The sequence below is a fragment of the Diplotaxodon limnothrissa genome, linkage group LG11 (genome assembly GCF_057381915.1).
Source record: "Diplotaxodon limnothrissa isolate DT_005_m linkage group LG11, D_limnothrissa_male_GT1.1, whole genome shotgun sequence".
Taxonomy (NCBI): Eukaryota; Metazoa; Chordata; class Actinopteri; order Cichliformes; family Cichlidae; genus Diplotaxodon; species Diplotaxodon limnothrissa.
This window is the reverse complement of record NC_140606.1, coordinates 36,495,013-36,514,531: the sequence shown is the minus strand read 5'-3', so window position 1 is coordinate 36,514,531 and position 19,519 is coordinate 36,495,013. Positions and strand designations below refer to the sequence as shown.

General features: G+C 42.0%; 1 protein-coding gene across 4 annotated transcripts in view; it reads left to right on the top strand.

The window, feature by feature from the left end:
- ntrk1 (neurotrophic tyrosine kinase, receptor, type 1) overlaps nucleotides 1–19,519 on the top strand; it is a 48,772-nt gene that overhangs the window by 15,206 nt on the left and 14,047 nt on the right. Inside the window, exons 6-14 of one of the 4 annotated variants that reach the window (XM_085366686.1) lie at nucleotides 867–1,009; nucleotides 1,617–1,752; nucleotides 4,175–4,501; nucleotides 5,977–5,994; nucleotides 6,742–6,800; nucleotides 6,889–6,991; nucleotides 8,923–9,078; nucleotides 13,320–13,450; nucleotides 15,335–15,507. In XM_085366686.1, the coding sequence (XP_085222812.1) occupies nucleotides 867–1,009; nucleotides 1,617–1,752; nucleotides 4,175–4,501; nucleotides 5,977–5,994; nucleotides 6,742–6,800; nucleotides 6,889–6,991; nucleotides 8,923–9,078; nucleotides 13,320–13,450; nucleotides 15,335–15,507 (1,246 nt within the window). Of the gene's footprint in view, nucleotides 1–866; nucleotides 1,013–1,610; nucleotides 1,753–4,174; nucleotides 4,502–5,976; nucleotides 5,995–6,617; nucleotides 6,633–6,741; nucleotides 6,801–6,888; nucleotides 6,992–8,922; nucleotides 9,079–13,319; nucleotides 13,451–15,334; nucleotides 15,508–19,519 lie in introns of all 4 variants that reach the window. The other 3 variants (XM_085366685.1, XM_085366687.1, XM_085366688.1) reach the window with 3 other exon arrangements.

Here is a 19,519-nt window from a genome sequence, read left to right as displayed (position 1 = left end):
TCCACAATTCATGTGTGAAAATGACACAAGATAAAAAGCATGTTTTAAATATGTGAATAACGCGAGGCTCAAGTGGAGCCCCTTAAAAGTTGCAGAGCTGGAAATGCGCAGCCTGTAACACGACTTATGGATTTTTCTTTAGGGCAGAAGTTGAAAATGTAAGAACTTGTTTCATTTGTATTTGTTAAACCACATGTGGTGGAGATTTATTTTGTAAAGTTCATCAGATCGGGGCGATCATGGCTCAAAGAGTTGGCAGTTCATCTTGTAACCGGAAAGTTGCCGGTTCGAGCCCCGGCTTGGACAGTCTCGGTCGTTGTGTCCTTGGGCAAGACACTTCACCTACCGCCTACTGGTGATGGCCAGAGGGGCCGATGGCGCGATATTACAGCCTCGCTTCTGTCAGCCTGCCCCAGGGCAGCTGTGGCTACAACTGTAGCTGCCTCCACCAGTGTGTGAATGTGAGAGTGAATGAATAGTGGAATTGTACAGCGCTTTGAGGGCCCCGAAAAGTGCTATATAATTTTTTAATCATGTTTTGTAAGCAGTATTTGAAATAATGCATCTACTTCAAATTGTCTTGAAAAATAATATGTTTTTGTTCCTATTCAGGATATAAAAGGCTGCAAAAAAGCAGGTACACCAAAATGTGGGGAAGAAATTGGCTCAACATTGTTGCTCTAATCACATACAGCAGGAACTTCTTGTTGCCAGGAAACATATGAGAGATTTTGTCCCTGTGCTGTTTTTCTAAAGAGCTTTGAAAAAAAAGAGGAGGAGTTCAACTCTATACTTAGTTGCACCATCACAACAGCAACCTGTGTTTATTGCTATGTACTCTCATGCTGTCTGTCCTGCACTCTCAGGCCTGCCTGAGGTGAAGATTACCGCCTCACAGGATAAGATTCTGGAAGGAGGCAACCTTACATTCGTATGTGAGGTGGAAGGAAGTCCCACTCTCACCGTGAGATGGCAGACCGAGGCCCTCCACTCTCACTTTTTTACCAAGGTAGCTGAGAATTTTCAGCATGTGCTCAACAAATACAAAATTAGTTTTTCTTTGTTTTTTTAAGATGTCATAGTTTTTCCTCTTCCTATGATCCCCGATGGACTGGATGATGCTCAGATCAGAGCTCTGTGTTATGAAAATTGACTTTCTATTAGTTTTTTTTATTAAATTTAAAAAGAAATTTTTAAATTTAGTCTCTCTCCCCAACCAGATGCGACAGATGGCCCCGCCCCTCCCTGAGCCTGGTTCTGCCAGAGGTTTCTTCCTGTTAAAAGGGAGTTTATCCTTCCCACTGTTGCCAAAGTGCTTGCTCATAGGGGGTCATCTGATTGTTGGGTTTTTCTCTGTACGGTCTACCTTGAGGTAATTGCTGTATCATTGTAGTCAGGGTTTTTACATTGTGGTTCCATTTCTGATCTGCTGTAAAGCTCTTTAGATCAGCTACATTGAGCCTAAAGTGACATAAATCACCTTCAAATGCGGCTCTCTAATCTATTGATCCGTACTAGAGTAAATTGGGTCTCATTTCATCGTTGTAACACGTATACCTCCAAACGATGTATTTGTAGTTAAACACCTTGTCTGTGTGTGCCGGCGGTAGCTGCAGGAGAGCAGAGACTCTGCGCTGGAGCTGGTCCTTTACCTCACCAACGTTTCCTCCAAGGACAACCTACACAACCTGACTTGCGAGGCCGAGAACCAAGCTGGGCCAGGGGAGAGGATGGTGCAATTGGACATTGAGTGTAAGTGCCTGCAAAATAAAACCGAGCTCTTGAAAGCTCACAGGCTCAATACAAATCGTCGGGCTTAATGGAGGTTAGGGCGAGAGCACACTGGGGCCATTTTCTAGTGCAGGCAGGGTGGACAGCCAGAGAAAGGGAAAAACGCACTGCACTGATTTCTTCTAAATGCCCCTTCTACAAATACGAGTATGTACCCACCATGCTTCTAATGGAGCTCTCTGTCACCTGCCACTCACTCTGCCGACTGGTGAGTAGTGTTAAAATAGTATAAGTGAAGTGCAGCGGGTATGGCTTGCTTTTTAATGCAGGGATACAATGAGAGGACAAAAGAAAGTGAACTCACCTCACCTTGCTCTTAAAGAACTCCTTCACCTCATGTACTTTTAAATTACACTTGCAGCTTGACCCTGGAGGTTTACTGTTGTTTTCTCCTTTCGGATGCATTAGTGCATCTGGAAGTTGAACAATGAGGAATGACAGCACCCAGCGGTCCCACTGAAGACAGAGTCAGATGCATTAGTGATACATTACTGACAATACTACCCAAACAATATCATATATCACCAACTCAGTGACACTCATTAGAAAATAAAGCCAAAAAGAGCAGGGGCGCCAATCAGCTGAGGCCAAATGCACAAGCATCAAGGGACAGATAATGAGCATCAGGAAAATGAGGCTGATAACCCGTGCTAAGATCTGATTTGAGCCTGTGCTAATGGACTTTTCCCTCCTACACCGGAAAACCGCTTCATCCGCAGTGATTGGCAGTCTGTAAATGCGTTAGTGCAGCTAATCTATCAACATCGGCCCCCCTGGTGGACGGACACTCGTTAACCGCTAGCCCTTTAATTATTCTTAATTACCTCCCAGAACAGTGGGTGTTTACTGCTGAGTGGCTCTCTGTGCCATTGATTCATGGTACTCGTGTGGCTTCCCTTTCATATAAAAGAGCTTTTCTAAATTGTGCTTTTTTTTAAACTTTAAGTCTGAAAAGGTGAAAGCAAATCATCATTTTTGTCAACATCTACTGTCCCAAAAGATGGTGTCTTGCCTGCAAAGCATCCAGTTAGCACCGACTCTACCTGGACTGGGGCCAGAAATCATTTATTGTGTTTGCCATGTTTCACAATGTTCATTGTATAATTCTGCAATGAAGTCTGAGAACTGGCAGGCTCATTAAACATAATTCTAGCCTTCCTTTTCACCCCTGCAGTGAAATTGCTTGTGTAAGATTAGCAGAGGTCGCTAATGGATGATTAGTTAAATGTGATAAATAGCACTAATTTTCACTCGGTGTAACAGACTTTAGCGAGCCCTCGGTAAAGAGACGAATGCCTCGGTATCTCCTTAGCGCAGCACTTTCTGGGGTTGGGTCACGGGTTAAGAGCAGCAGAATGACTCGTGCACATCAGGGGTTTCTGCAGTCGAGAGTTGTGTTCGATCTAAACAAAGCCATTTCCTGTAACTTCACGTCCAGAAGAGCTTCCAGGTAGCATTTGTGGTCAGGGGCACGACAACGACCAGGATTTCATTATTCATAGCAGGTCAGCGCAGGTTTGCAGTGCAGATGGAGAGCATTGATTCTTGGAAACTCAGAGGCAACCTATAGAGTACTGACCTGCTTTGTTATGTGTGAGTAAAATGCACATTCAGCATAAAATCAGGGCTGAGCATATATAATTATTATTTGACTGTAAGTGTATCTATGTGTATTTCGTGGGAGAACTTTTTTAGTATGGGCAAAGTTGCAAGCATAGACTGTATACAAAAGATGGACATGACCACAGGTCGAGTGTCTTGTTATTTTTTAAGTCAGGGTTGGCTTTGATAACTTTGATTGATATGTTGGTTGCAATAATAAGACTTGAAACAAATGATTGAGACCTTAAACTTTTCAGTAAAATGTTAATTTGGGTCATAATTTAAGTGAGCTGTAGCCTACAAAATCTGACTTCCTGACTTTCATCCAGAGAAGTTCCCAATGAGGTAATTTCATTGGTTAATCTTTCTCTGATTGATTGTTTTGCCTATGACTGAGTGTTTTAAGTCAGACGCAAAACCACAGAGTCTTTATAGATGTATTATATTATATTATGACTATGTTGTATATAATATTAAGTGCTTAGCTGAAAGACTGGAAACGGGTGGAACCAACTAGTCAGATGCAGTAGAACTGAGCTAAGCTAACTGTCTGCACTACACAAACATGAGGATTGAGTCAATATTCTCATTGAACTCTTGCCAAAGATTTATTTCCCAGACTACCTTTTTTACTTTCTCAGTTGATTTTTTCCATCTAAAAATACATTAAATCAAATCACCAGGACACCATAGACAGTTTTTGAGCTCATCTTTTCTTTAGAAACTCATTTATGTCTGTGCTCTGCTACTTCACAACTCAAAACTCTGTGTCTCCTCGCAGTTCCAGTCAGAATAATCTTCCTGAATAATGCTGTGCCGCAGCACCACTGGTGTTTTCCGTTTGCCGTGGACGGCAATCCCGAACCGAACATCACCTGGCTTTACAACGGCAAGAAATTAAACGAGACCAGATACATATACACGCAGCCCATCGTAGATTCAGGCGATGGATCGGAGAAGCACGGATGTCTCTTCCTTGACAAGCCAACCCACGTCAACAATGGCAACTACACTCTGATTGTGGAGAACAAACTGGGAAGAGATGAGGCCACCGCACTTGGGTTTTTCATGCACAACCCCTTTGACAATTTTGAGGGGGTAATTCCATGTGAGTTCCTGTTTTGCTACTCTAAACTAAACTACTCACTGATTACTAATTATCTCCTAGAGTCATGTCTCACTTGGCGCCATCTTGAAACATCTTGAAAGCCAACTCTGAGCACATTATTTGGCCAGTTATTTTGAGGCCTTATCCAAATGAGCCGGGACATAAAACCTGGATGTGTAGAATTATATGTTTTATTAATGATAAATGCTACTTTAAAAGTTTGCTGATATTATACCAAAATTGTAAAAGGTTCTAATTCTGCTGTCTTTGTAATCACTTAAATGTTATTAATTAAAGTCATTAGAAGTTGTTCATCATCCTGTAATATCAACTATAGCTGCTGGGTTTCCCTATGGAAATCACATTAAATCCATTACCTACCAGAGATGAAAGAATTTGCAGACATCTTAATCATCACGTGTAGAATAAATATCTTTAATTCATCTCCAGGTTTTCTTTGCATTATAAGTCACTTTAAAAATCAATCAAGTGAACAGCGTATGTGCCCGTGCACTGCAGTGGAAACCACTGATTACCAGCCTGATTCCTAGATAGGGAACCAAGATGACCACCATCATCTAGAGAGGAGGCATCTACTCTTTCCTGGTGCCAACCTGTCACATATGCAGCTTTGTGTCTTTGGTTTAAGTTTGAAGGAAGAAGAAGGGCATGCCTTTTATTTTGAGCAGTTATGTTATTTATGGAGGTAACCTGCTATCATTTAATTTATTGTTTTGGCCTTGGCCTACCCTGACATTAATTTAAACTCCCGCTTTTGTGGCTCTGTGATCAATAAATACAACATATATTATCTGTGGTTCTTGTGGCTGCTGAGGGCAAGGGAGATGGATGCCTTTTATATTGTGTCTTGGCTGCCCGTTGATGGGGTTTAACAACAAGGTTGGAGGAAAGTCCACTGGCAGCCATAGTGGAAAAGCCTTCAGTCAGTTATTTGGACGGTTGGTCGCTGGGACATAGAAAACTGTATAGAATCACCACAAACTACACATGGAAGCCCCAGGAAGCTTACATGTGCAAAAATCTACATCTACCTACGTCTTTACTATGATTATCAGCATCGGCTGCAAAGATCACAGTTGAGCGACAGCCACGAGGCCGGTGGCATTTCATACGCTGAATGTGAGACGTCAAATCCAAATGGAGAACGCAACATTGCATTCACAGGAGGGTGATGAAAATATATAATATATAAGAAATAATAATAGAAATAATCCAACCATCCATCCATTCGCTACCGCTTATCCTTTTCAGGGTCGCGGCTCCCAGCTGTCATAGGGCGAGAGGCAGGGTACACCCTGGACAGGTCGCCAGTCTGTCGCAGGGCTAACACATAGGGACAGACAACCATTCGCACTCACATTCACTCGCACATTCACACCTAGTGGCAATTTGGATTATCCAATTAACCTATCCCCACAAGTTGCATGTCTTTGGACGGTGGGAGGAAGCCAGAGTACCCGGAGGGAACCCACGCAAACACGGGGAGAACATGCAAACTCCACACAGCTGGGATAGGCTCCAGCGCCCCCGCGACCCTGAAAAGGATAAGCGGAAGCGACTTTATAGTCTTTATATCTATATCTATATCTATATCTATATAGATAGAGAAAAAAATATATATATATACATAACTAACAATGCAACAAATGAAGAGCTTAATGAAAACAGAATGGAGAAAATGATATGAAGTGTTGATAAAGAGCAAAGGTATCATCTGGACTTAAGTGTGAGTGAATTATATAAACTGTACGATGATAGTACCAAGTTATGTGCCGGGAATTCATAGCAGTGCTCAAGGTGTGTTATTGCCCTTCAGTGTTAAAGTGATGAGGAGTGAAGAGGGAGCACATTAGATATCTGACAGAGACAATAATGTAAGTGTCACTTAAAACTAATTGATCGTCACACTAGTTCTGGGGATTCTTTCTATGTCGTGAACTGAAAGGTGTCGACCTTACTGCATTGTGATTCAGTGCTTGATATGTAGAAATAGCCAAACTAAACAGAGTGAATGCACCGTGAGAAGCGCATGTTGCATCATGGTACTCTGTGCTGTTTGCTCATAAATGTGTTTTGTGCTTTTCCCACATGCAAGACGTCGTGGGTCAAAGTAAGTGTTCAGTTGATTTTGAGTCTATAAAATATCTCAGCATGTCCTTTGAACACTGAATGGAGATCTACGTGTCATTTTATTTGTTGCTCTCACTCCTGCCCCGCAGGTCCTACAAACAAATCAGACATGGACGTCACAGAAAACCCGGAGAGTCGGATGTATTTGGTGCGTCTGTGCCAACGCTTCTCAATCCCAATGCAAAAGCAGCAGCTAATGAGTGTTAGTGACTGAAAATGCAATGTTTGTTTGACAGGTGTATGTGGCCGTGGGTCTCGGTGTGTTTGCTTGCAAACTTCTGCTCATCATGGTTTTGGTTGTCTACAAATGTGGCCATCATTCCAAGTTTGGAATTCACAGTAAGTTATTTAAGTTTGACTGCAAGCTTGAAATTAGGCACGAAAGTTAAAGGAGAAGCCTGATGACACTCGTCTTTTAATTGGAACTGCAGTCACAGACAGTAATTAGCTCTAATTAGTCTAACGGCTATTTCCATAATAAGAATCTTAGCTCTGTCAAAAGATTTAAAAAAATAACTTAATGGGGCTTTTAATGTTCACTACTTATTGTATATTAAGTCTGTTGCTTCATCGTGACTGGAGAAAGGTGAAAAAGGACTAGTTATGGTTTTAGTTATTCCCTAACCTGCCCGAGAAACTGGGCATCTAACCCCAGGATATAAGAGCGATATCAGGCTTCTCACCTATTGTGACTGTATCGCGCATGAATGACAAATGTCAATAAATGATATGACTGGGACAACTTTTGTATTAAAAGGAGTTTGAGAGGACTGAGTGAGCTGCACCTCTGCAGCTGCCTGCCGCTCATCTGCCTGAGGTTAGCGGCAGACTTACACATGTGCCTTATGACAAGTCAGTGATATTCATTTCTGCTCAGAATTAGACTCCTTCCTGCCACTTCAGTCACCTATAATTTGGTTTCTAAAGGTTGAAAACTTTTCCCAGATGTGTTGCAAGACTTGTATTTCTTTCAGTAACAATGTGCTAAAAGGTTATTATGTTTTTTTTTACTTATTGCAGAAACATGTTTTCATACTCGAACTTTTAGAGTCGAAGGGAGAAATGAAAGTAAAAGCTTTGGTAGGAAAACACTGACGTGCTAGAAAATAAATGAATTATGGAAGGAGGTAGGTTTATGCCTTGTTGGCATGCTGTCAGACATCCATCAAGAAAAAGTGACCACAAACATTACACAAACGGATTGTGGTCACATGAAGCACAGGCTTTAATCACATGGTTTTTCTATAATGGACAACAGTAGCTCTGTTTTATATATATATTTGCATCTATGAAGATTGCATTCATTGCTTCCATCAAAACACACCTGGATCCCCAACCAAACACTTTGTTCAGTTGTAACGGGAGAAAATTGTGAAGATTTTTAAAAGTAATATAGATGTATTAGAGTGAACGGAATCTAAGGCTTTACATGATTTTTCTATGCGCGCCTCTGAAGAATGTATATGGAATAAGTCAAATGTTCTGCCAAGTAACTGTTTCAAATCACAGATGGTTCTGTCAGTCTCTTAAAAGGTAATGCACAGGAGAGACGGACTAATATAGGATTTCCACTGAGCTGTAACTTTGCTCGCAGGCAGCCACTGTGTCGGCTAAAGTGCCTTAATTATTGCACGAGAACGGCGGCAGAAACCTCCCCTGGCCACCGCCACGGGGTGAGGGCCATTAAAGGGGATGGCTGGATGGATGGCTGGATGGATGAATGCAGGAACACACACACACACACACACACACACACACACACACACACACACACACACACACCCTTCTCACTCTCAGAGTGCCTAAGTGGCCCTGATTGCCTAAGTGGACCCTGCTCCCTCTTTCCTTCCTTCCATCGCTTCTGTGCTCTCTTATTGTTGTTCCATTTTCTACCATGTTGGACTCTGGGGGTTCTGTGGTTTGCCTTCCTAAGTGAGGTTTTACAATTTGGACCCCACTTGTTTGGCTTTTAATACGCACTATAGTCGGGAGTTGCTAACCGCCCAGGCTTCCTGTATGGTCATATTTTTTTCACTTCAGTGTGCCCTGATTGCTGCATGGTTGATGATGGTGATTATTAGAGCTTGTCATCATCTGTCACCATGGTACCAACAAATGTGCATCCAAGTTAGTAATAGTGAATGCCAGTTCCTCGAAAGGAAAAATGGGTTCTGAATTGCTTCTTTTGATGGCTGCTGCAATCACAGATGGTTGGAGACTGATTAGGTCTCATTTCTCTCATTTTTATTGGCTTTGCTCCGTTTCATTAGGATCATCAGTTCTGGGGAAGGAGGATGACCTGGCCGTGTCACTGCGCTTCATGAACTTTGGTACCAGCCCGCCTTCCTCCGATGAAGACTCTGGCTTGTCTAGCTTCGTAGAGAATCCACAGTACTTCTGCAGCATAATCAAAGACAAAGACATGTGTGAGTGCTTGCTGATGAACTTCTGTAATGTTTTATTTGAATGTCACAGAAAAGTAAACAGAATTGTTGAAGTGTAGTTTTACTGCGAGCAGGACATAGAGGCTTTTTTCTGATGAATCATATTTTATATTAGATATTTTTTAAGAACATCATAACCAACATAAGACTAAAAAAATACATGCACGAGCTTCTCATGTTCCTTCTTTATGATGTTGCAGTCATTGGGAACGGCTACGTCGATCACTACGGCCGTCTTCCTTTGTTAGTCTACCACCACTATGTGTGGTTGGTTAGCCACCACCATTTTGTCCATGTCCGTATATATATTCTCCAGCACCCCATACACACACATATATATATATATATATATATATATATATATATATATATATATATATCCTATTCATGTAGCCCCTTCCGCCAGGGTTACTTGCGTACCAAGGGCTCAGAGAAGAGCTCGAGAGGATGTGGAGGGTGAAGGTAACGGTGGTCCCCGTGGTAATCGGAGCACTAGGTGCGGTGACTCCCAAGCTAGGCGAGTGGCTCCAGCAGATCCCGGGAACAACATCGGAGATCTCTGTCCAGAAGAGCGCAGTCCTGGGAACAGCTAAGATACTGCGCAGGACCCTCAAGCTCCCAGGCCTCTGGTAGAGGACCCGAGCTTGAAGGATAAACCGCCCGCAGGGGCGTGCTGGGTGTTTTTTTATATATATATATATATATATATATATATATATATATATATATATATATATATATATATATATATATATATATATATATATATATATATATATGAGATCACGGGCAGGGCGTACGTGTTGATGGCCCGGATCTTGTTCTTACCATTCAGCTGACTCCTCAGGACTTGCCTGACCCTCTGCAGGTACTTGGTGGTTGCAGCTTTTCTAGCGGCCTCTTCATGGTTCCCATTCGCCTGTGGGATCCCCAAGTACTTGTAACTGTCCTCTATGTCTGCAATGTTGCCTTCTGGTAGTTCAATCCCCTCAGTTCTGACTACCTTCCCTCTCTTTGTTACCATCCGACTACACTTCTCCAGTCCGAACGACATTCCAATGTCATTGCTGTATAGCCTGGTAGTGTGGATCAGTGAATCGATGTCTCGTTCACTCTTGGCATACAGCTTGATGTCATCCATGTACAGGAGGTGGCTGACAACTGCTCCGTTCCGTAGTCGGTATCCGTAGCCAGTCTTGTTAATGATCTCACTGAGGGGGTTCAGGCCTATGCAGAACAGCAGTGGGGACAGAGCATCTCCTTGGTAGATCCCGCACTTGATGGTGACTTGTGCTATGGGCTTGGAGTTGGCCTCTAGTGTTGTACGCCACATCCCCATTGAGTTCCTGATGAAGGCTCTTAGGGTCCCATTGATCTTGTACAATTCTAGGCATTCCAGTATCCAGCTGTGGGGCATTGAGTCATAGGCCTTCTTGTAATCAATCCAGGCAGTGCACAGGTTGGTCAGTCTGGTCTTGCAGTCTCGGCTGATTGTTCTGTCTACCAGTAGCTGGTGTTTTGCGCCTCTGGTATTCTTGCCAATTCCTTTCTGTGTCCCGCTCATGTATTGACCCATGTGCCTGTTCATCTTAGCCGATATGATGCCTGACAGGAGCTTCCATGTAGTACTGAGGCAGGTTATTGGTCGGTAGTTGGAGGGGACCGGTCCCTTCTTGGGGTCCTTGGGGATCAGGACCGTCCGGCCTTCAGTTAGCCATTCCGGGTGTCTCTCGTTAACTAGCAGCTGGTTCATTTGTGCTGCCAGACGCTCGTGGAGTGCAGTCAGCTTCTTCAGCCAGTAGGCGTGAACCATGTCGGGCCCTGGTGCTGTCCAACTCTTCATACTGGAGACCCTTTCTTGGATATCTGCCACTGTGATGGTTACTGGACCCTGTTCAGGGAGGTCGCTGTGGTCTGCCCTCAGATCCTCTAGCCACTGAGCATTGCCGTTATGGGTTGCATCCTTCTCCCATATGCTCTTCCAGTATTGCTCCGTCTCCAGCCTTGGTGGTGCTGTTCTCTTATTGTTCCCTTGCCACTGAGAGTACACCTTTGCTGGTTCTGTGGAGAACAGCTGGTTTATTCTCCTGCCTTCTATCTCTCTGGTGTACCTCCTCAAGCGGCTGGCCAAGGCTGTGAGTCTTTGCTTGGCAGTTTCCAAGGCCTCAGGTATGGACAGCTTGCTGTATTTCTTAGGCACCTTATTTGTCGCACCTTTCTGCAACTCCGTTAGTTGGCTAACCTCCCTCCGTGCTACTTTGATCTTGCCCTCTAGCCTCCTTCTCCATGGAGGGTACTGCCCCTTGTCGCTGTTCAACTTGTAGCCAAGCATCTCACTGATCACTGTTGCCGTATTGTAGATGAGCTTGTTAGTGTCGGTAATCGTGGTTGTAGGTATTGCCCGTAGTGCTGCATTAACATCATCTAGCAGACCTTCTGAGGGTACTTCACGTAATCTTGGTAACCGGCTACGGGGGATCCAGGTTTCAAGCTTGGCCATGATCCTATTTTTCAGGTCAGTTCCTCTCGCACTCAACGATCCTTCTCCTATCGCACTTGGGGCTATGTACCCAATCTCGGGTGATGATATCTCCCCCCTGACCTGGCGTCCTGACTCCTCCTTGCCGTAGCATTTGTGTTGTACCTCGTCAATCTCTAGCTGTGAGAGCAGTCCCTTCTTTCGAATGTTGGAACACTGAGCTACTAGTTGTTTCGCCGTCATTGTGGATGTTGGGTATCGAAGAATCCATAGGTCCCTCATCCTATTCATGTAGCCCCTTCCGCCAGGGTTACTTGCGTAGTAGCATTCCAACAATGCCCTGTTTTCGTCTCTTGCCCACCGATGCCTTCTTGTTCCAGTAGCCCACTTTTCGTCAGGGTGCCCTGGTTCCTCAACACCTGACGCGGACCTTGTTGATCCGGGCGACGTCCGAGCCGGCATGCCTTCATATTTATCTGTCTCGCTCATATATATATATATATATATATATATATATATATATATATAGGCCTGAATATAACTTAGTCCAGAGCAGGTTATGTTCAATAGATATTACATATCTAAAAAAATTTAAATCTGTTTTTATTTATTCATTCCTTAAGGAAATTATGTAATTATTCTTACTTTTAGACCCTTAAAGATCACCACGACTCTTCTTTGTTTATTTTTAATATCATAGTTTTATCTTTCTTTTTAAAATCTGCTGCTCTGCTTCCAGTCCATCAGTCACACTGGTGCGATGCTTCCAACACCAACCCTTTCATGTGAACTCACATGTTGGGAAACTCTGGGTTGACCTATTGAGTTGATAACCACTTTTGTTTGATTGCTTAGCCTGACCTACAATTCTCTGGATACCGTTTGGCTCTAAACACGTCTTGTACTTAAAGGCAGTAACGTACGACATGAGTAGCTACAGCAGTTTCGCCTTTAAGCTTAACCCTTTAATGTCTGGACAGCAGCCACTGCATTCTGTCAATGATCTCAAATATGTGTACGTCTGAGGAGGCGAGTTGTTTGTGTTGTTTGTGCATTTATGCAGTTTTGAAAATGAAATTCCAAAATCACACCATGTGTATTTTGCATTGACGTGATTGTACATTGCTAAGACTGGCTGTAGTTCAGACCGGGCTTAAATTTGTTCGAGGGGCTTATGTGAAGTCCAATTTAAAGACCAGTCTTAACAAAGGCCAACTTTGAAGTTAAGACCAGGCTTGGTAAAAACCAGCTGGTGGATACGTCACACTATCTGCATTATAGTTTAATGGAGTCCCTCCACTACCAACCCAAAGACACGGACCACTTTTCATTTTAACACACCTGACAGAATTGTGCAGATTCTGAAATAAATCTAACTCAGTGTCACTTCTCTTTCGAGTGCATGCTCTCTACTTTGTTTTGCTTTCAGTTTCTGCCACTCTCACCCTTCTACATTTATTTCACTGCCTTCCATCGGCTGCACCAGCGAGCCTTAATTTTCCTGGTGATTATGCTGGATTATTTGGTGTCAGACAATGTTGAGACTAACAAAGGGCTTTGTGGTTTACTCAGACTTAAAATGTCTTTGTGAAAGTTTTCAGGATTTCGGATTATTACAAATTGCATTTAAATTTCATCCTGTCTCTCAAAAAAGGAGGATTTATGAAAATATTGTATGATATGCTTGAGGTGGATAATCTTTCCCCAGAATTCTTTTAAGTCATTTGTGTTTTTATGATCTCAGGTGTCCAGCATATTAAAAGGCAGGATATTGTTTTGAAGTGGGAGCTGGGGGAAGGAGCGTTTGGCAAAGTCTACCTGGCAGAGTGTGCAAACCTCAGCCCCGACAACGACAAGATGCTCGTAGCCATCAAGGTGAGTAGCTGCCAAAAAAAAAAAAATCCTCTCCGCCGTTTTTAAAAGGTAATTTAACCATTAATCCGGCTTTGTTCATTGGCATCGGTAGTGAAAATGTCAGCAGTTAGCATGAGGTCTGAGCAGCAGAGCAGAGCATGTTGAAGTGATTGACAAAACTACAACGCACAAAAAAGATTATTACTGCAGCATTTGGCTTTTAAACCTCATCCTGGTGCTTTTACACATGACTAGCTTATTTAATACAATTGAGCGAAACATCAAGTTCCTTTTTTTTCTATGCAAACGGTAAAATTCACTGTTCTCATATCACTGGTTTGCAGTTTGAGACTTTAGGACAATATCTGAGAGTCAGTCTGCTTTTTATCCTACGCTATGTTAAAAAAAACAAAAACCCTAAAGTCCTCATTAAGGCTCTCAGCACTAACAAACATGACGCTACAGGGCACTTACAGTTAATACTCACATGCTGAAATTACATCCTGCGGTTTCAGAGAGTTGTTTTTGTTTAAGAACAGTCAGCTGATGTACTACGCGGCTCATGTTACAACAGGTTAATGCAAACCGCAGCGGATTAAAAAACGCGATTATATGGCTCAGCTCAGATTTATCATCCCATTAATCAGACGTATGCTTTTATAACACATCGTCAATGAGCTGAGGAGGGAAAGTCAAGGCCCAGACAAAGAATGAAACTGTTTTTAAAATGTATGAACCACACAGTCTCCTTTTATGCTCCACACTGTCTGTTGATTTTGGAACTTTTGAAATTTTAAAAGGAAAAATTTACATTTTTATTTGTCACCTGCACTAGCTTTGAACTGTGACACTAACTGTCACAGTTCAAAGTCATTTGTATTTGTGTGTTTTGCTATAAATCCAACACTCTGCTTTTTATTTATTTATTCTTTTTTAATGCTTTTCTTTACCCCTGTCTAAAAGCTCAAACGCAGTCCCTGACAGGCTGTGGCAGGTGTCGGAATGACAGAAGCAGAGACGACTTTAGCCAACAAGAATAGCAAAACTAACATATGTCTGGGAACATTAACTTTACTTTCTTTGTTTTTTGCTCCTTGCAAACAAAATATCAGATCAGCTGCTCTGCTCACAGCCGGAGCTGCTGGTCTGAGGGATCCACTCATGACATCACACAGAGCCAAGAACAGAAAAAACTGCCTCAAGTCTGATATGTTTGACCAAAAAATGAGGAAAACCATAAAGGGGTCATTTTAAATAATGAGTTAACGTTTTACTCTCTCAACCCGACATTTACTTATTTTTCTTTATGTGCAGAAGTATTATTCAGATATTTATTACAGTTCAATAAGTTAAAAATTAAATCTAAAAATGCATTTTTATAATGCCAGACAGACTGAACATCCTCATCTTTTTTTCACATTTTTCCTTCAGAGATTTTGGTGCCAAAATTATATCACACGACAGTTTCACAAATTTTCAAAATATTAAGTCTTCATATTCTCTCTCTCTCTCTCTACATATATATGTGTAGAGAGAGAGGGGGGGAAAGAGCGAGAGAGTGTTGTTGTATTGTCATATTGTCTTTATAAAATAATTTACAAACAAAAATAAAAACAATAATAATTACATTTAAGTAAAGCCTCATTATTATGTCATAGCAAATGAATACATTCAGTTGTTTGTCACATAAGTAAGTAACTAATATTATTTCCTTAGCTGTGTGATAAGGAGGCAGCTGTAACATCACAGTAAAGAAGACTGAATTTGAATACAGTGTTGTTCATTTTTGACCCCCCAAAAAAGCAGTAAATAAGGACCAGAGCTGCAGCTGAGTGCCTGGTCAATTGTTTACTACAATATAGCTTCTAGTGTTATTGGAAAAGTACAATCTGCACGTATTCACAGACTCTGAAGGACGCAAATGAGTCCACCCGGCAGGACTTCCAGCGGGAGGCGGAGCTGCTGACGGTGCTCCAACACCAGCACATTGTGCGGTTCTACGGCGTCTGTACCGACGGAGAGCCGCTGGCCATGGTGTTTGAATACATGAGGCACGGAGACCTGAACCGCTTTCTTCGGTATGTAACAGTACAAACTCCACATCAGACCATGCCTGCTGAACAAAATGCTGATCCTTTCTGTGATCATAAAGTGTGTTGTAGATTTTCCCAACAAATATTAGCCTTTGAATATGTTCCTCGTCTGTGTGGCTCAGAAAAAGTACTGGATGAAAGGCAGCAGAGGCGGCAACAAAAGAAGTTATTACAAACACCTCATTGCCTTTTTTCACAGCAGACTCGTCAGAAGCCCCGAAAATCTCAGTAAGAAAGTGTCTCAGCGAGCCATCAAAGTGTGACAGTGTTACAGCAGCAACACAAACGGAAGCAGATAAATATGATTCAGTCATCACTAAAGCTAAGATGAATAGCTGATTAATCAATTATTTGATTAAGTAAATGTTTTATCCTTGATTAATTGCTGCCATTTACAAGCTGAAGTATTTTTAAAGAGCAAGTGCTAAAAGAAAAACTGTTTCTGGCTGTGACATGTGAATGTTTGCTGATTTGTTCGGCTGATTTACTGCATTTGGAAGGTTTGTAGGTTTTTTCACATGTTGCTATGTTTCAGACTCATTTGATGCTTGATTCAGCTTTTACAATTATTTCATCTAAACTTCATAAAAGACTAAGAGAGTACTCATACCCTCCCATTAGTACTTGGATAAAGCAGTTTGTCATTGAATTCATCAGGAGATCAGATTTGCCCTTGTGTAAGAATCATTGAGGTGAATAGTATGAAATATTGATACATTTATTAGTTTTTTTACTAATTTCACTTGATATCAAAGAAAACTCTACTCCCCCAGAGTTTCGTAAGCTCTCTCACATTGTCTCTCCAGATAAGGAAAGACTTTATGTGTACACACTGTCTGCACTGTGCTGATGCTGCACATCATAAAGCCAAAACACCCAGAAACATTAGCAGGCAGAGGTCATCACTGTCCCAACGGTTTCACTGGGACTAGTTTTTTATTTTCAGGCCTTCACATATATCGAGACCCTCCCAACATGCGGTAAAAACTGAAGCCTTCTTTGAACAATTCTACAAATTTGGCACAACGTTTTGGAGGTTCCTGCTTTCCTTTTTGGGAGAATTGTCCAAGCTTTGCCAGGCAGCTCAGTGAGTTTTTGAGCAGAGATGCACAAGATGCTTCCGGCACACAAAACTACTTCTGTGTTTTTCTGACTGCTTTGGGGAAATGTAAATCTTCCCCTCAGCCTGAGAGTTTTCATTCGAGATTACTCTCTGTTTTTCCATCTTTACCTTTATCTTGTGTGGGCTGAATAGGTATGAATACTTATATTATCCTGGTCTTGGTGCAGACAGAAACACTGTTAAGCTGCTTTCACTGTTTGACTATAGGGATAGTGTTATTGAGCTCAGCTTTTGGCTTCCTCCGCATGTGCTGATGGGAAATGTGGCCAAGTGGTTCAGTCTTTGTTTGATCAGACCGGAGGACTTGTTTTTTGTGGTCTGGAAGTCTTTTAGGTGCCTTTTAGGAAACTCCCAGCAGACTGTCAATTGTCTTTTAGTGAGGAAGGGCTTCCGTATGGCCATCTCTACCATAAAGCGGGGAGTAGAGGAGTACTGCACTCTGGCTCATTCCATCTCCAAAAAGAGAAACGTCCTCCAAACTTCCTCCATTTGAGAATCACTTAAGGAATATCCTGTTTTTTGGGGGCTGCAGTTTGAAACCTTACAGCATCTGTTCTTTTCCTAATTATGCCCATTAAATTCAGTCAAGCACAGGTGGAGTAAAGTTGTGCAAGTAGGAACACTGATAGAAGCAGGATGCACCACACTCAGTTTTGAGTATCATAACAAAACGTCTGAATATTTCTCTAAATGCTGTGTTTGAGTCCAAAGTAGTAACACCGACTTTCACCTGGCGCTGCCTGTTATGGTCATGTGGAGACTCACAAGAAAGAAATGAACTTTATAATTTTCAGGATATAAAAAATGTGGAAAATAATAATAATGGATTGGATTTATATAGCGCTTTTCTAGGCACCCAAAGCGCTTTACAATGCCACTATTCATTCACACACTGGTGGAGGCAGCTACAGTTGTAGCCACAGCTGCCCTGGGGCAGACTGACAGAAGCGAGGCTGCCATATCGCGCCATCGGCCCCTCTGGCCAACACCAGTAGGCGGTAGGGTAAAGTGTCTTGCCCAAGGACACAACGACCAGGACAGAGAGCCCAGGGATCGAACCAGCGACCTTCTGGTTACAGATGCGATTCCCAACCCCCTGAGCCACGGTCGCCCTGTGGCCCTGTGGTTGGGAAAACCTCAGGGGGTTGGGAAAACCTCAGGGGGTTTTCCCAACCCCCTGAGCCACGGTCGCCCTGTGGCTCAGGGGGTTGGGAAAAGTTAAAATGTTCTGAAGAACATTTGTTAATGTACTGAATAGAGATGGCACGATACCACTTTTTTATGTTCGATACCGATATCATAAATTTGGATATCTGCCGATACCGATATGAATCCCATATAGTGTTTTTTAATCAATAAAACTGTTTTTTAATATCTCGCTGCATTTTGTATACGTTCATACTAAAGTTTAAATAAACAACAACACTAAAGCTATTCTGTTATACCTGTATGTAAAAAATACACTGCACCCAAAATAATTCATAGTTCAGCAAAACTGATCAATTTAATAAACGTAAACCTGCACCATCCTCCCTATTCTGGTATTTTAAAGAGTACTTAGCAGAAATATTAAGCAACCTAACTAATAGGGTTGCAAACTCCCTCGATGCTTAATTGACGTGATCAACTTTAATTTGATGCAGTGTGAAAAAAAATGCACAGAAATAAATAATTTTTCAAGAATAATTAAATAGATTCAACATCTTTCTTCAACAGAACTGCAGAATGCACAGATGGTACCTTCCCAAAGGAAAAAGTACTATAGCTTACTAGATATTACTAGGTATATTAAACTTAATAGTTACTATATACAGTAATGGACTTCTATACATTTTACATAAGATTAAAACTTTGGGTGTAAGATTCAGATAATTATTTATTAAAAGCTAGACATTTTAAATGAGAATAAGAAAGAAATGCATGTCTTTGTGCCCTCTTTTCCCTGTTCATGCCCTATCGGCCCCCCAGGCTAAACTTTGCTAGATCCGCCCCTGCACAGTTACCAGCGTCAGCTACATAGAAAAAGATCCTGGTGTAGAAAGTAATATTAAATAAATTCTAACAACAGCTTATCAAGCTTAAACGTGGTGCTGTTGTTCAGCCGCTGGTTTCCTCTTTCTGGTGCAAAGTGGGCCAAAAACAAAGAAGAGACACGGACTCGCGACAGAAAAGCCGATCAGCTGATCATTGATCAGTTTCATGATTGAAGTAGCAGCAGCAGAGGGAGGGAGAGAGAGGCAGTCGCTCCATATATCGGTTGTTAAGCTTAACGTGGGAATGCTTTATAAACATTCAGAGATGAACTTACACACTTGCTTTACTTCTCTCTGGGATAACTTTCTCGGAGATGAAATGCCGGTTTGGTAGCAAGGCTACAAATACACACAGCTGATCAGGTGAGCACACGGCTCCGACGTGCTACGGTTATGAGGAGAGTTACGCCCTGTTGCAAGTTTTGTGAGGTGCTTTTTTGATATTTAATGGATCGGATTAAATTTTTAATTTCTCTCCGATATCCGATCCAGTAATTATGTCAGTATCAGACCGATACCGATACGTAATATCGGATCGGTCCATCTCTAGTACTGAATATCCTAGTTTTAAATATTTGAGTCTGGACCTCAGGTGTTTTTCATTTTTCATTACCTGCTTTTTAAGACCAAAGAATTAAAAACTGTGTTTCCCATTGTCTCAGCCCTCACTTCCCCCCTGCTGGTTCCATTAAGCCCCTGCAGGTCAGAACCACCTGGTTTATAAGCGCTCTGCAAACATTTCACATTTTTTAAACTATAAATGTAGTTAAAAGCTATTTAAACCTGTTTATTAATTTAATGTAGAGTCTTTGTTAGCAGTTAGACGTATTTTACATCATGT